We start from the raw sequence: 14,832 nt of genomic DNA, 5'->3' as shown, positions 1-14,832 counted from the left end.
CCGTGCTGGCAGGGGGCCTCAGACCTTCCTGAGGAACAGAGAAACACCGAGCTGCACCAGAGTCTGACAAAACCCACCTTCTACAGCACCCATCTCCCTCCCTTTTATTTCGTGGCACTAATGAGAGACATGTGTTTTAACAAACTTTTTTTTATTAGAAAAGTAAAAAACATTGCATAGGTCTTAATACTTGAACATCAAGTGTATTCATGAACAGCGAGTATCTTCATGTAAACAGTTCTAGATGGAAGATCCAGATGGTACTCCTCTGGGGGAGGGGTGCCAGCCCCTACCCCAATCAGCCCCATCCCCTCACAGCTCAACCCTTTAGTACACATCCAAGGATGGGCCACACACAGCTCCCAGGTGTATTTATTCTTCAAGTGTCAAAGATCCCCAAGTGATCCTAACACCCACCCCTTTCCTACTCTTACATTCATGCGTCTGTAAGATAGCTGCCTCGAACAGGTCAGTAGTGAAGCTATGATCAAAAAACAAAAACAAAGAACCAAACATTTGGGCCCTTCAGACCATGAGATACACGAATCACCTCGATGACCTCCCCCCCCCCCACCAGGGCCAGATATGGTGAAACACACATCCCTCGAAGAGGCCAGAGCAGCCCAGCTGCTCTCCCGGCTCTGTCACACCACTGTTGCCTTAACTGTCAGTAACAGTAAAAATAACTGGGTACATGCTACATACACATCCAGTCAGAAGCCTGGTTGGCCCCTAAGCCTTTGTTCATGCTACAGTACTGAGGGGCAGTGCGTGCCTCCAACTGGGAGCCACCAGCTCACACCTCAGTGAGCTTCCTAGGGAAACACTGTGTTCCCCCCACCTTGACTTTTCTACCCTCAGGTGGCTGTTGTCAGTTTTCTAAGGGCAGGCACCAGTCCCTCAGCCTCTGCTTGCCCCCCACCCCAAAAGTTCAAAATTGTCTCTGACATGGGGGCGTTATCGGCCCCCCAGGCCCAAGTTCAACACTCCTCGATGAGAAGTTGCTCCGAGCTGTACAGTTTCTTCTTGATTACTCTGAAGCCAGTGCTCAGCGTCAGGGACTGGCTGAAGCCAGGGACGAAGGGAGAGTTGGCAGAGCTAAACAACCCCTGGATCTTGGGCCAGAGGCGTGAGTCCAGGCGCAGCACGAGGGTCAGCTGGAAGGTGGGCACCAGGCTGGGGTCGAGGGCCAGTTGCCCCACGCTGTGGCAGCTCTTGCCCTGCTCTACGCAGACGTCCAGCAGCGCCCCTCGCAGGCCGCACGGCTCGCTGTAGGCCAGGCGCAGTAGTTCTTTGCCCACCTGGCTCACCAGCTGACCCGGCATCAGCAGGCGCGCGGGGCGCCGCGAGCCCAGTCGGGCCTGGGCCAGGCTCTCCTGCAGCAGCTGCATCAGGCTGGCACACAGGTGCTCATCCTCGGGATCGCTGAGCAGCTCGAAGTCGGGCAGGGACACCCCATCCAGGTATGCAGAGTCTGCAAGGGAAAGCAATAGGGGAGGATTAGGTAAGAGAAGCTCCAAACGGGGGAAGTGCTGTTTCGCTAAGAAACCAGCACTTGTTCCCACTCCGTGCCTCAGTTTATGCCCCATGATAGTACCCTATACCTCAATTCCTCTCCTCTGCTTGCCCCCTTCCGCAATCCGGATTCTGATGGGATAGGAAGTCTAGGTGGGCTTTGACTCCTAGCGCGGTGTTTCCTCACCTCCCCGGCCCTTCTACTCGCGTCCGGCTCCTGCCTACCGCTTACCTTCCTCCGGCCCAAAGCCACTGTTGCTGCTGTCCAGGGATTCGCAGTCCGAGCTCTCCAGGCTCCCGCAGCGGCCGAGTCCTTCTTCTCGGGCCGCCGACCCCCACGCTGAGCGCGGCGGCTGATTTGGGGTGGGAGTTCGGGACAAGGACGAGGACGAAGAGGACGATGAGAAGCGATCCCAAAGGCTAGGCATAGTGAGGATGGACGCCAGGGCGTCTGCCGATGAGCTCAGGGTGCTGGAGCTCAGAAGACGCTGTAAGAGAAAAGCGGTTCAGATTGGGCGTCAGTCTGGGGGCTGGATCAGACAGAGCGCTAAGACCCCCACGGCCGAGGCCTCTCGGCTCAACGATCAGCATACACAGAAGGGACACTCACCAGTTACTGCGGTCAGCGAGGACTGCTGGGACAAGTGCGTACTGCCGCTTGAATGAGTGCGCGAACTGGTGCCAAGCCCCGAGCTCTGCCCAGACCTGTCCCTTCTACCCACCCGCACCTCCCCCTAGGCCTGCCGCGGTCCCTAGCACCAGCGCCGAGAGACCTATAAGGGCTACTGCAGAGAGGCCACACCCCTTCCGCGAGGCGGCCCAATCCAGACCCGGGAGTGTGGCCCACCTCGGCCAATGGGCTTCAGGCGCACGTTCGCAACGTTCTCTCCTGCCCAGTGACAGCCGCCTGGCCCCGCCCCCGTTGAGCCCCAGAACGCTCGGGGACGAACCCCCGAGCCGCGGCCACGCCCCCTTTCTGGAAGGGATCTGTGGCGGCTGCAGCTGCCAAGGTCCCCGAGGGCGCTCGCGGCAGGGGAGGATCAAGGAAAGACTTGTTTATTATACGGTCGTATTTCTGATGGAGGGGGTAGGCCGCAGCCGCGGGGGGAAGAGGCAGGGGAACTTGAGGGGGCAAGAGGCAAGGAAAACGGTTGCACCCAGCGTCTGAGAACCTGCGAGCCACAGGCACAATTGGGTGCCCGGCTGGATACTCGTGGGACGGCGGTGCGGGAGTAGACGTTAATCCAGCCGGCTCTCGCACACGTACCCCACGCTAACCTTGCCTTACGAAAGGACTGGGGGTGGGGTGCAAAGACTGGGCTGCTCCGGGCACCGTTCTCCCTCTTCCCGGCCGCCCCACCTGCCCGCCCGCCTATTACTCTCCAGCCCCAGGGGATGGACTAATGCGGGGGCCAGGGTCCGTGCCCGGAATGTGAGCCTGGTCCCCAAACAGTGCCCGCTCCTTCCAGCTGCCTACAAGAAGAGGGTTTGGGAAATGTGGTTAAAGCAGTATTGATGGGCCCGGGTTCCTAGCGCTTGGTTCTTGAGCTGGGAACTGACTCTCATCATAGAGACACACAGACCCACCCGCGTGCCCGACGGACCGACTGCGGTGCGGCTGTCTCTCCAGTCCGCAGCGGCGAGAGAACCCAAGGCGTCTGTTGGGTCCTAGCGCCCGTCCTCACAAAACGCTTTGTGTAAAAGACCCGGAGAGTTGCATCAGGATCAAGGACCTAGATCTCCAGAAAAAGCCCCGGAGAGCAATCGCCATTCCCTGTTTCGTCATTCAGGCGGTGCCACAGAAAATGTGACCCGACGGCGGTAATATAGAAAACTAACAGAGATTGCTGACGGTGAGAAGAGGTTCTGACAGATTCGACCTTTATTTACTTAAGAGATTTATCAATCTGGGACACAGAATCCTGATGGAAGAGAAAACCAAACTTACATCAGACGCTCCCGTGCCGGGGCGGGCCAGAGCCTAACCAGATCAGACTGGCGGGCCTCGCTTCCGGGCAGACTTGTGCGACCAAAGACACTTGCCACTGGAGTAGTCAGGCCGCTGCCATCCACACACCCCGCTGCCATTAAAAAAAAAAAAAAAAAAAGACTGACCTGTGGGTCTTCCGGGTAAACCAAGACTTAAAACTGTAAACGATCAGAATTCAAACCCTGCACCCCATCAGCTTCCAGCAGATGAGAGAACCATCTCTGGAGACAAATTCATGGATAAAAAATAAATCAGATGACTCAGATTAGGAGATACCTTAAAGACTGCTGCAAAATAGAATAGTCTTTTGGCTGCCAGAGCTTTCGAGGCCTCCACACTGGCCCTTTCTTCCTATTCTTCAAGCTCCAGTAACTTGCTGGGAGCCTTAAAGACACCAGGTCCTAACAGTTGGGTGAAGTGCTTGGAAGACTGAGGGGAGATGACATCCTCTTGAAATTACCCTTTACTGAGGTGAAAAGAAAAGAGTTGGGGTGACCTGTATGGGTGTGTCTTTCTGTCACTCAAAGTAAAGATCAGGGAATTAGTCTATCAAGACCGTTCTCTCCTCCCAGGCTGACTGGACTGGGGAGACAGCAAGAGACAGAGTGGTTTTCTTCTCTCTCCCCCATTCCCTGCATGAAAAAATATTCTGAAAAATGTGGAACACTAATCTATGAAAAATAGAGGTTTTGTAAGCAAAAGAATCCAGAGTTATTCTAGAAAGGTCAGTTTACTAGGAATCATTCATTCATTCAATAAATAGCCATCATGGAAGTAGTGTGTTGTGGAGCCATATACTGTGTGCCAAGCACCTTTTTTCATTCACTGTCTCATTCTGTTAATAAAACAGCTTAAAACACACACACACACACACACACAGCTTTTTATAATTGGAAAGGGTTATGTTAAATGAGCACTGGATAATTTTGTTTCTAAAAAAAAAAAAAAACTCCATTAATGTTGTCTCATTGTTTTCAAAAAGTGATGAAAAAAGGACAGGCAGTCTTAACCTTAAAGGTTTTTCCCTTGTAGGAGAGAGTAGGCTATAGGGTAAAAGACCACCCAGGAGGAGGCCTAGCTGCAGGGGGATGAGGGTGGAGGGCAAAATGGCTTCTCCACTGACATTCTTCACCCATACTGTTGTCTGTTAGGAGAACCTTTGGATCTAAAGGGGAGTTTCTTAACAACCCCTCTGAGGGGCCTGGTTGAAGGGTCTTGGTTCATGCTGTGAGGTGAAGGGTCCTGTGAGGTGAAGGGCAGGATCCCTTCCCCAAGGCAGTGGCTGGAAAGACGTTGTTACCATCTCACATACTGAAACAGATGGGATGAAGGGGGACCCCAAAAGGTGGTACTTGCAGGAAGGAGACAGCTACATCTCCTAGCTTCTGAGCCAGGCCTCTTCAGAGCCTTTAAAGATCCTATGAACCCCCCATTTGGTGTGCTTCTCTCCCTCTCAGGCCTAGGCTGGCTGCTGGTCAGGCTTGCCTGGACATGTTTCCACCAGCAGATTTTGAGACCAGCTCTGGCATCCCATCCTCCAGGAAGACCTCCCCAGCTGGTGAATCCAATTCACCATCCCTTAGATGCCCCTCCTTGGGTCATCCTTGCACCTCATGCGCATCTCTGTTAATAACTGTTTCCACTTTAGTTTTCTCGCTGGACTATGAGCTTCTTAAAGGTGGTGTTCTTCCCTCTCTCTCTCTTTTTCTTTTTTTTTGGCCACACAGAATCTTAGTTGCCTGAACAGGGATCTAACCTGTACCCCCCTCTATGGGAGAGCAGAGCCTTAGCCACTTGGACCACCAGGGAAATCCCTGTTCTACTCAACTTTCAGTGTAAAGCACATAGTAGAGGCTCAGTGAATACTCCTTGGATGAACAAATGAATTAATGGATAAAGCAAGAAGGTGGATTCTCTGAGAACCGCAGGCCTACATTTGGATTTTCATGATCTGGTGGACTTTGGGGTAGGCCTTCAGAAGAACTGCTTGCTACCTTTCTATCCCATTTCTGACAAGTGCTGCCAAAAGTGTTGGATGTATCCGAATATTTCCCTTCTTCCTTTGCTCAGGTCTAGCAGCGGGGCTTCCAAGATAACCTAAGTCTTTCAGTTGGAGTACAGTCGGCAACCCCAGGAAGCTGGGGAGAGAGGTGCATTGTGGGAAACGCACACATTGTCAGAGAGGGCTGACTTGTGGGAAATCTTTTAAAGCAATTTGTACTTTCCTTTCGAGTGCCTTAAAAAAACTTAAAAAAAATTTTTTTTTATTGAGATGAAATTCAAATATAAAATGAAACTTTTTAAAGTGCACAAGTCACTGGCATTTAATGTGTGCACATGCTGTGCCCTCACCACCTCTGTCCATTCTACAATATCTTGATCATCCCAAAGGAGACCCTGAGCTCACCAAGCAGTCACTCTCTTCTACTTTTGAAGTTTATATTCCTGTGTTGGTGGTAGTACGGATGTCCCTTTGCACAACTCCAGAGGGCATTGTTAACCATTCAAGTCTGTGCATTTACATGTGTCTTCTGGGGAAAGCACGCCTAACATAGACACAGTGTGCAACATGGAATCTGCGCCAAGCGACCCTGAAAGGGAGATGGCTGAACTCCCAGCAGCAGTGGGCTAAGTGTCACGTCCCCTGTGACTCAGGCCTCTGGAGTTGGTAACCAGGTCCCAAGTCCCAGTCTCTGTGGCCAGGGCCCTGCCCATGCAGACACTCCGCATCTTCCCAGGCTCTGCTGTCTTCCCGTAGGACCCACAGCAGCCTGCAATTTAAAGTCAATGAGCACTCACCCCTTGGCCACCTGCCCCTCCCTGTTCTGGTGGTTTCTGTCCTGCGCACAGGTTCCCAGGGCCTCAGTCTGGCAAGTTGCTCCAGTCGGGTTTGGGGAGTTTAACCAGATCTTGGGGTGGGAGTGTGGTTCTTGGAACCCCAGAATTCAGGATGGGAACCCCTGAAGGCCAGCTGGCATGCCTGTGTGGCTGTGCTTGGGGCGCCTCCACAGCCCTTTGGAAGCATGTCATTGAGGGGAGTGGAGGAGGCTGGAGGAGCGTGGGGGGTAGGGAGAGGGTGGAGCGGTGGTGGGAGGTGGGGACAATGAAGCCAGCAGAAGTGTTCCCAGGACTTCTGTGGCTTTTTTACTTGAAAAACAAACAACTTGGTCAAAATAGCAAGATTATAAGTGCACCTGGTTTACTAGGAGGGCTGTGAAAAGCTGTTGACAGCTGAGGACTACCGTAGGATTTTAACTGTGCTGTTGGAGGGATAATTAAAAATTCAGTGAGGAATCTTTTTGCAAATAAAGCTACTTTTTGAAATGGAAATACTGACAATACATTGTATTATGCAGCCTTTCAAAGAAGCTTTTGAATTGTATTATCTACTTATACCCAGAGGAATGAACATAATACCATTCTACAGAGGAGCAAATTGAGGCCCAGAGTGAGTGTCCTATAATCTTTCCATCAACTAGTGGCTTTTAAGCCTGATTGATAATTAGAATCTTCTGTGGAACTTGTAAATCATAGAGTCCCACCTCCCCAGCCCCCATTCTGATTTGGTAGGTCTGAATGGGACCCTTTTGTACAAAAGCTCCTCGGGAGGTCTTGATGCTCTTGTTTAGTTGGGATGTCTGCGAACTGAGGACTGACTTCTCAGGAAGAAGGGTAGGCCCTGGAAGGAACACTGGGTTGGCTCCCCAGCCTCTCTGTGGGTGGGGGGTGGGTTCGGGGTTGGTGAAATGGCAGACAGCTATGGAGAGTAGGCCTACTTGTGGCAATGGTGAGCTCACAGGCAGCCAGTTCTGCTGGGCTCCCAGGTTTCACAGGAAGCCATTTCCTCTGGGGACAGGACAAAGGGCCGAGGGAACCCCAGGAAAGGCTGGCTTGTTAAACCACCATGACAAAGGCGGAGGATAGCCTGAGGCTCCTGCAAGAATTCAGGTTACCCGTTGCACTGATGAAAATCCTGACGGCCTACCAGACCTCACTGCTCCCCTCCTCGTCTCCCATGCAGCCAGAATTGCCCATGGGACCCAGACTCCAGGCACTGTCTCTTTTCTCACTGACACACTGCACTGCTTCTCAGGAAGGAATCCCATCTGCGGGGTCAGCTTTTGGCCAGCTTCCCAGAATCCCTCTCCCATCCTAGCATCTGAACTCTTATGAGAAAAGAAAATAGTGAAGTGGAGGGAGGGTGAGGCAACACCCCTCTCCAGTTAGTACCCAAAACTGCTTTCTGAGGCAAGCCCAGGTCCTATGAGGGGACAAGAGTCAGCTGACCCCAATTCAGGCCATTTGGCTGCTAAGGATGAATAGGGTACTGGGCTGTGGCCTGAAGCAGCCCCTAGGATGCATAATGTCTTTGAAACTCAGTATTTTCATTACAAAGTATCATTTTATTTTATTACTTTTATTACAAATAATATAATCTTGCATTCTATTTTATATTCTATCTGTGTAGGGGAATTTGTGTTAATTTTAGTAGCAAACTTTAAAATGACTTAATATTAAATTTCTTAATCTTCCCTGCCCCCACAAAAACCCTTTTTAACAAAAGATTCACTGCGTTTATCCTGTGGCTTCATATACTGCTGGGGATTTTCATACCCCAGTTTTGAAAACCCAGAACTAGAGAGTCTCAAAGGCCTATTCAAGCACCACAAAGATCATAACAAAGAAAAAAAAAAGATTTAAATTCTATGGAGCTCCTTTTCTAAAACTCCCAGGCCTGACCTGTAGGGTGGTGGACCATCTGGAGGAGGCCTGCCAGAGAAGGTAGAAACAGACGTCCCAGTTCAGTCCTTTCAGTGTGCTTGCTTTTTGAGGGTTTCCAATTGCCATATATCAAAGGGGGGAGGCGGGGTCAGGTTGGGCTTTGTTCCCTCAAGCTGGGGGGTGGAGTAGGGGTGGGGGATGACCAGGGTGATCAGAAGCTGCTACCCTGGGGACAGCCTGAATCTGGGCTTGCTGCCTGCCTGGGAAGTAAAATGAGCTCACCCCCTCTACCCCCGCTGCTACACACACACACAAGAAAAGAGAGAGACCAGGGGGGCTGGCCACCTTCTGGGTACCCCCTAAGGGGCTGAGGTGAGGTGAGCACGGCTAGATTAATACTCAGCAGAGAGAGAAGTCAGTCCTCCACTCTCAGGATTCTTCTTCAGTGGAGTGAGTGAATCTTAAAATCTTTGAATGTTAGGGCCTGCAGCCCCAGGGAAAGTGCCTCTTTTAGGAACCCCCTCCCCACTTTATGGATAAGGAACCAAGCTGGAGAGCAGGGAGCCTCATGAGTTCTCCTAGCAATTAGGCCTTATTCAATCTTCAAGAACTTTCTTTTCCCAGGCTTGTAACCCCTTCCTGGCTCCTGTCAAGTTTCTTAACTTCCCTCAGAATTGCGGCTTTTCTCTCTAGTGGCCTTAGTAGCCAAAGGCTTGAAAAACTCAAGTCTGTGCAAAAAGGCAACCACCCAGGGTCTGCATCCTGGGTCTTTGTCTGGAACTCCTTGGCTTGCTGGTGATGACAGCTGCCAGTTCCACCTGGCAACACTGCCACCTCCTCACAAAGATCTTTGACCTTTCTGGAACTCCTTATGGTTTTAAAAACACTCATATCTTTAGCATCTTCGTAACTCTGTCAATAAAAACAACTTTTATTTGCGTAGTGTAGACAGGACAGGCCTCATCAGTGTCATTTTACAGGTGAGAAAACAGGCTTGGATAGAGGCAGGGACTTGCCTAAGGTCACATAGCCAGTCGGCAGACTGGAGCCATGACTCTAGATCTAGGCTCATTTCCTTGATTCCAAGCCCCTGACTGATACTCTTAGTTGTGAGCCAAAGGAGACTGCATTGCTGGGAAAGGGGTCAGTACACGCTGGGGACACATGGTGTAGAACAGGTGGAGTGAACACCTGGAGTCGACATGGTGTTGTTGACAAAAAACTTTCTCTGCTGGTTTGGCTCTTATTTTATCTGATGAGGCTCTTCCTCCCCCTGCAGAATTCAGCAGGGCCCAGCAGTGCTGACTCAATGGCAAAACAGTGTCGCCCAAGGGATCACCTTCAGCTAAACAACCTCAAGCCCAGAAGTGACAGTGATTCTGTCACGTTCCCCCATCCCAGCATCCTCCCTGAGAGCTCTGGTCTCCTCTAGGAAGGCCCATCTGTGAAGTGGTGCGCTGAGGGGTCTCTCCCTGCCCCATCTGTTCCTCTTGTAACCCACAAAGGACAGAGTTTGACAGAGGAAGCTAGAAGCCATGGCTCAATCTTTTTGTACTTAAAAATCAAAGGCAGAGAAACACACACACACAAATCTAGACCTCTAGATTCTGCTCTGGGAAGAGGTGAACTTAAGAGCTGAACTGACTTCCCTAGAGCTGAACCGACTTCCCTGCTGTGATTGGTCTGCAGTGGGGGCCAGCGGGATGGGGGAAGGGAAGACCCTTCCTCCCTCTCCTTTCCCCTCCCACCCCCTACCCTCAACCGAGGTGCGCCCTCTGGGGAGTCTGGCAGTGGAGGTGACAGATGCTGAGCAGCTGACTGGCGAGGGGGTGTCCATCTCCACGGACCCCTTGGTGTGTGCTGAGGGGAACGGGGACGTGACTTGGAGAACGTGTGCGTGGGGGACGAGGAGAGGGGAGGAGGGAAAGTGAGACAGGGGAGGAGGGCCGGGCCAGTGATAGCTCCGCCCACTGCGGGGGGAAAGGAAGGGGATGACTCCTACCGTCTTACAGGAAGGCGGCCGGGCTGCGGAGATGCTGAGCTCAGCGCTACGGCCGTTGGGCTGCTGGGTGGGGGCAGGGCGAGGGGCCGGCCCCTCTCTCGGTGAGGGCAGAAGAGCGGGGAGAGAGGGAGGGCGGAGAGGCTGAGGAGGCCCTCACAACCCTGAGGCTGTAACTCTCCTCCGACCGGGTCTGCTAACAAAGCGGTCTCTGTTGGGGTAGGGGAGGCCTTCTGGGTTGCGCACAGAACCCTTATGAGGGTGGGCGGGGGAGTGTTTGTGAATTACCACCCTACACCCCGACTTAGGTGCAAGAATTCATGGCAGAGGCCGAGCGCTTGTGCCCTCTGACCCCAGGATTTGTTCGGTGGAAGGAGCGCACGGAGAAGTGCCTGCTCCTGTAGGGCTGCAGGTCAGAACTGCCCGGGCCAACTCCAGCCCATGCAGGAAGGGACTTTTATTTAAGGTAACCTTATAAAAAAGCAGGGAAGGTCAGCTTGGGAGAGGAGCGAAGAAAACTTTGGACCCACTTGGCACAAATGGTTACCTAGGTCAAATGGGTGGGTTGCTGGCTATTTTTGAGCTGACCTACATACCTATTTGCCTTTTTATCTTTTTATTATCACACGTGGTTATTATGGGAGCTTTTCCTTAGTACTCGGTGCTGCATTTACTGAGGGCTGCACAATGAGGCTTGTTTGTCATTCTCCCAGAAAGTTTTAAGAGTCTCTGGCCCCAGGAAAGGACATCAATAGGCCAGCAGAAGCTTCACTAAGTTGCTTCTCAAAGGAGCAGGATCTGAACCCAGATGCACCAGTCCAGAGACAATTAACCTTGGAGGCCAGGAATAACATTCAGATTTGACAGCAATGTCCCTGAGTTTTGCCCAGGCTGGTTTAAAAGCTCCCTCAGCCTGGGCCTCATTGCTTGCCAAAGTTGACCCGTGGTGCTACAGCCCCACACTGGCAGGTGAGGCTTCTTCCCTTTATAGGTGGAGAAAATGAGGCAGAGACGAGTTGTGGACAGAACTTGATTTGGGAGTTCCTGCTTTGGTTGTGGAGGTAACTTTGTTATCTTAAGGAGAAACAAGGAGAGCCTAGAACTATTTTACTATTGCTCTGCTTCCCACTACCTTTAGAGCAAGTCTGGCTCCATACCTCGGCCTCACAAACCTCCAGCTTGACTATCTCTAGCTGCATCTCCTTCCTGAAGCTAGGAGGGGAAAATCACAGATGGTTCTAATTACCTCTGAAATGCTCTTACATTTCCATAAAGTACAGTATGCCTGGCTTTGTGTATACAGCTTTGCACAGTAATACGTATGTAGATGTGCAAAATATATACAGCCACATACAGTGGCTCACAAAGAGAACATCAGCAAAGTAAAAGCATATGATTTACAATATTTTTAATCACGCTAAAGAGAAACAGACATGTAGACTTGGAAGTGAGACTGGCAGAGGTAACATTTCTGTCTTCTCCCATCTGGTGCCCTCTCTGGGGCATGAAATCTTTGGCTCCCAGGAGGAGAATGGGGGATGCTTGCACTCCTTAAACTGCTCTTTTGTGCTTGGATTTTCTTCCAAGGCTGGTATAGTTGACTTTGCTCAGGTTCCCTGTGGGTTACTTTTCCTCTGTGAAGTCAAGTATCTTCCCTTCAGCTTGTTCCCATCTTCATACAGATTACCCTTCCCAGATCCCCTTCTAGCTCTTGTGATTCATACTCCAAGCTTGTCTCAGCTCCGGGCCCTCCAGGAGCCCTTTTTGAACACACTTGGAAAGTTCCACATTCCCTGGCTGGTGAGTGCAGGACAGCGAGTCCAGCCCAGAGCTGCCTGCCTGTGAAGCTAGTGCTCAGTTCTCAGAGCTGTGGATGAGCTGTGCTCTCTTCTCACCTGATGTATATTGAAATGATCCTCTCCTGGGCGTGATGCTCCATCAAGTTGTAAACTCCTTCAGAGGTCACCTATTTTAAATCTTTAAACACCTAACACCACAACTTGCCCCAACACACACACACATATGTCCCTACCTCTGTATGTTAGCTACATATGGTATGTGCTCAGTAAGTATTTGGCCTGGGGAACTCGGCTACCACTGAGCTCTGATAGCGTGTCTTACTGTCACAGAAAGTTAAAACTGAAAGGGGGATTTCCCTTCTCATCAGCTGAGAAGAGTAAAGGGGAAGTGGCCTAGAATGGAAACCAGATCCCACGGTCTGCCAGCTTCACAGGCCCTCGCTCCTGGTGGCCCCCTCCCATCTCCTTGGTTGTTTCCTTTCAAAGCCCTCATCCCATATGTAATTATCCATGTATTTATCTGTGTGGATGTACAATGCCTTTCTTTCCCACTGAACTGCAAGCTCTGAGAGGCCGAGGTCTGCATCTGTTTCATCTCAGAGCTCCAGTGCCCGGCACAAGCCAGGGCCCCAGAGTTCTCAGCATACAAATATGAAAAAAGAAAATGAATATCCACGTGGCCTGAGAACCTCCTTCCACTTTCCCAGGGCAGCACTGAGATTGGCTCGAAAACTGCACAGTTGATAGGCTGTCCTTGTCACGACCTCTAAGGCTAACACCGTGTCCTGAGCTTAAGACCAAGGAGGAAAGATAAGACACCTCGTGTGTAACCCTAATGCAGGGAAGACAGCTGATCCAGGTATGATAGACTGTGTGTTGCAATCCGGCGGCGGTGTGGAAGGCAGATTGGAAGTTTGAGACCAGAGGCTGAGAGTCAGTCAGATAGTGACAGAAAAAACTGAAAACCCCCTTGAGTGTCTGTGGCAAATAGTTAAATAAGCTCCAAATCATGGAGCATTATGTGGATGTTAAAAAGAGTGAGGTCAGTTTTGGAAAAATGCCCAAGATATGTCGTTAGGTAAAAAGGACAAGTTGCAGAACAGTTTGTATCCTCTCATCTCATTCTGAAAGTAAAACAGAGGACACTCCCCAGCAGACACACACTTAGATGTGCAGAGAAAACATCTAGAAGGATACTGTCCACAGAGGTTATCTCTGAGGGACAGAGGGGAGGAAGAGGCTTTTACTTTTTCACTTCATATCTTTTTTTGTTTGTTTTTCAGGTTAAAAACTAAGGTTACCTTTATTTTGCTTTGTAGAGACATTGGAAATTGGATTTTTATCATGAGCTTGTATTACTCTCAAAGATTTTGGGTTTTTTTTTTTTTTTGCTATTGAAGGACTGCTGATGGGGTTTGGGGTTAGACAGAGGTGGGGCAGAGCTGCGGCAGTGGAGACCCAGTGGGAAGGGGCCACTGACAAGATCTGGACAGAGGGAGGGAGGGTCTGGGACAGCTCTGTGGTTCCAGATGGGGAGAAGTGAGGATGGCTGTGGAGACGATTGTGGAAGCACGGGGCAGTGTAGGAAAGGCTCGTTCAAGGTGACTGACCTCCACAGCGCCTGTGACCCTGCGTAGGTGACAAGGAGCCCAAGGCCAGGAAACTAACATTTGGGAACAAGGGCAAGGAAAGGAAGAAGGTCGACCTTTAGGACCCTACGGATTCCTTGGCTGTTTCACCATCTTTGAGAACAGACCGTTCTTGCTGCAGCTGGGAAACAAATAGAGCAAGGAGGGGCCAAAACCAAAGGCAGCAGGAGGAGTGGTCTTCCACTGGCCGGTTGCGGGTGTGGCCTGGGTCTCTGCCCCACCCCACCCCCACCCCCACCCCCGCCTGCTCTTGTGGGCACACGTCCAGGCTCTGGTGAAAGGTCAGGGCTTCTGGCCCCTTCTGGAGGCAAAGCAAAGGAAATCAGACTCGAATCAGGAGCAAAGGAAACCAGAACCCAGCTGTTCATGGGGAGATTGGGAAAGAGGGAGCTGAGTTGGGGCAGGAGAAGTTTCTTGGCTCAGATAAGCCCGTCAGAGCCTGGAGAAGGTCAAAGATGAGGAATGTTCTGTGATTTCTAAGACAGCAGCTCATTTATCCCGTGAACACTTGCTTGGAGCCTGAGTCCGGTGCTAGGGCTGCCACCGTGCACGCTGGGTACAGCCTCATCAGAGGGACTGTGTTTGGAGTCCCATCTCCACGTCTCCCTACAAACGTGCCTGTGAAAGGAAAGGGGCACTTTCACGGGCCTGTTCAGTCAGCACTCCAGCCCCTAAAGGAAGTGTTCTTTTACAAATCAAGAAACTGAGGCTGGGGAAGACAGTGCCTTTCCCCTGACCGCATGGTTAGGACGTGTTAAAACTGGGATTCGAACCTGGGTGTGCCTGTGTCCCACTTATAATTTGGTTGCTTGGAGCTCAGAACACATTTTCCCATCAAAATAATGCTGTAAGTGGTGGTTTGGTTGCCATAATGGCCTAGCTCACCCAGGGTATAGCTGGAATTAATTCTATGTTTCAGTGCGGTTGTGGATGAATCAGGCTTCTGTGGGCTAGCCTGGAAACCCACAGGAGAGGGAAAATGCATTTCAGGGTGTGCCCAGCTGGGAACTCTTGCCCTTACCATAGCGCCTGATTCAGGGCAGTCAGGGGATTGGTGGCTCAGGGAGCACTTGCTCATTTCCAGAGCTCTTCCAAGCCAGCCCTGGTGAGTTCTAGCTGTTCACTGGACGGGGCAGAGCACTGGGCAGGTTTGGGGTT

The 14,832-nt window shown here is 51.2% G+C and overlaps 1 protein-coding gene across 1 annotated transcript; it reads right to left on the bottom strand.

Moving 5' to 3' along the window:
• Positions 1–134: 134 nt before the first annotated feature.
• DDIT4 (DNA damage inducible transcript 4) lies at positions 135–1,943 on the bottom strand. Its single transcript, XM_061405279.1, has 2 exons — positions 1,748–1,943; positions 135–1,474 (listed from the first exon to the last, which is right to left on the bottom strand). Exons 1-2 carry the CDS (start codon positions 1,941–1,943, stop codon positions 981–983), a joined length of 690 nt encoding a protein of 229 aa, XP_061261263.1. The 3' UTR covers positions 135–980.
• Positions 1,944–14,832: the final 12,889 nt, after the last annotated feature.

This window comes from Bos javanicus, chromosome 28 (assembly GCF_032452875.1).
Source record: "Bos javanicus breed banteng chromosome 28, ARS-OSU_banteng_1.0, whole genome shotgun sequence".
Lineage (NCBI taxonomy): Eukaryota > Metazoa > Chordata > Mammalia > Artiodactyla > Bovidae > Bos > Bos javanicus.
This window is presented reverse-complemented; position numbering and strand designations above follow the sequence as displayed.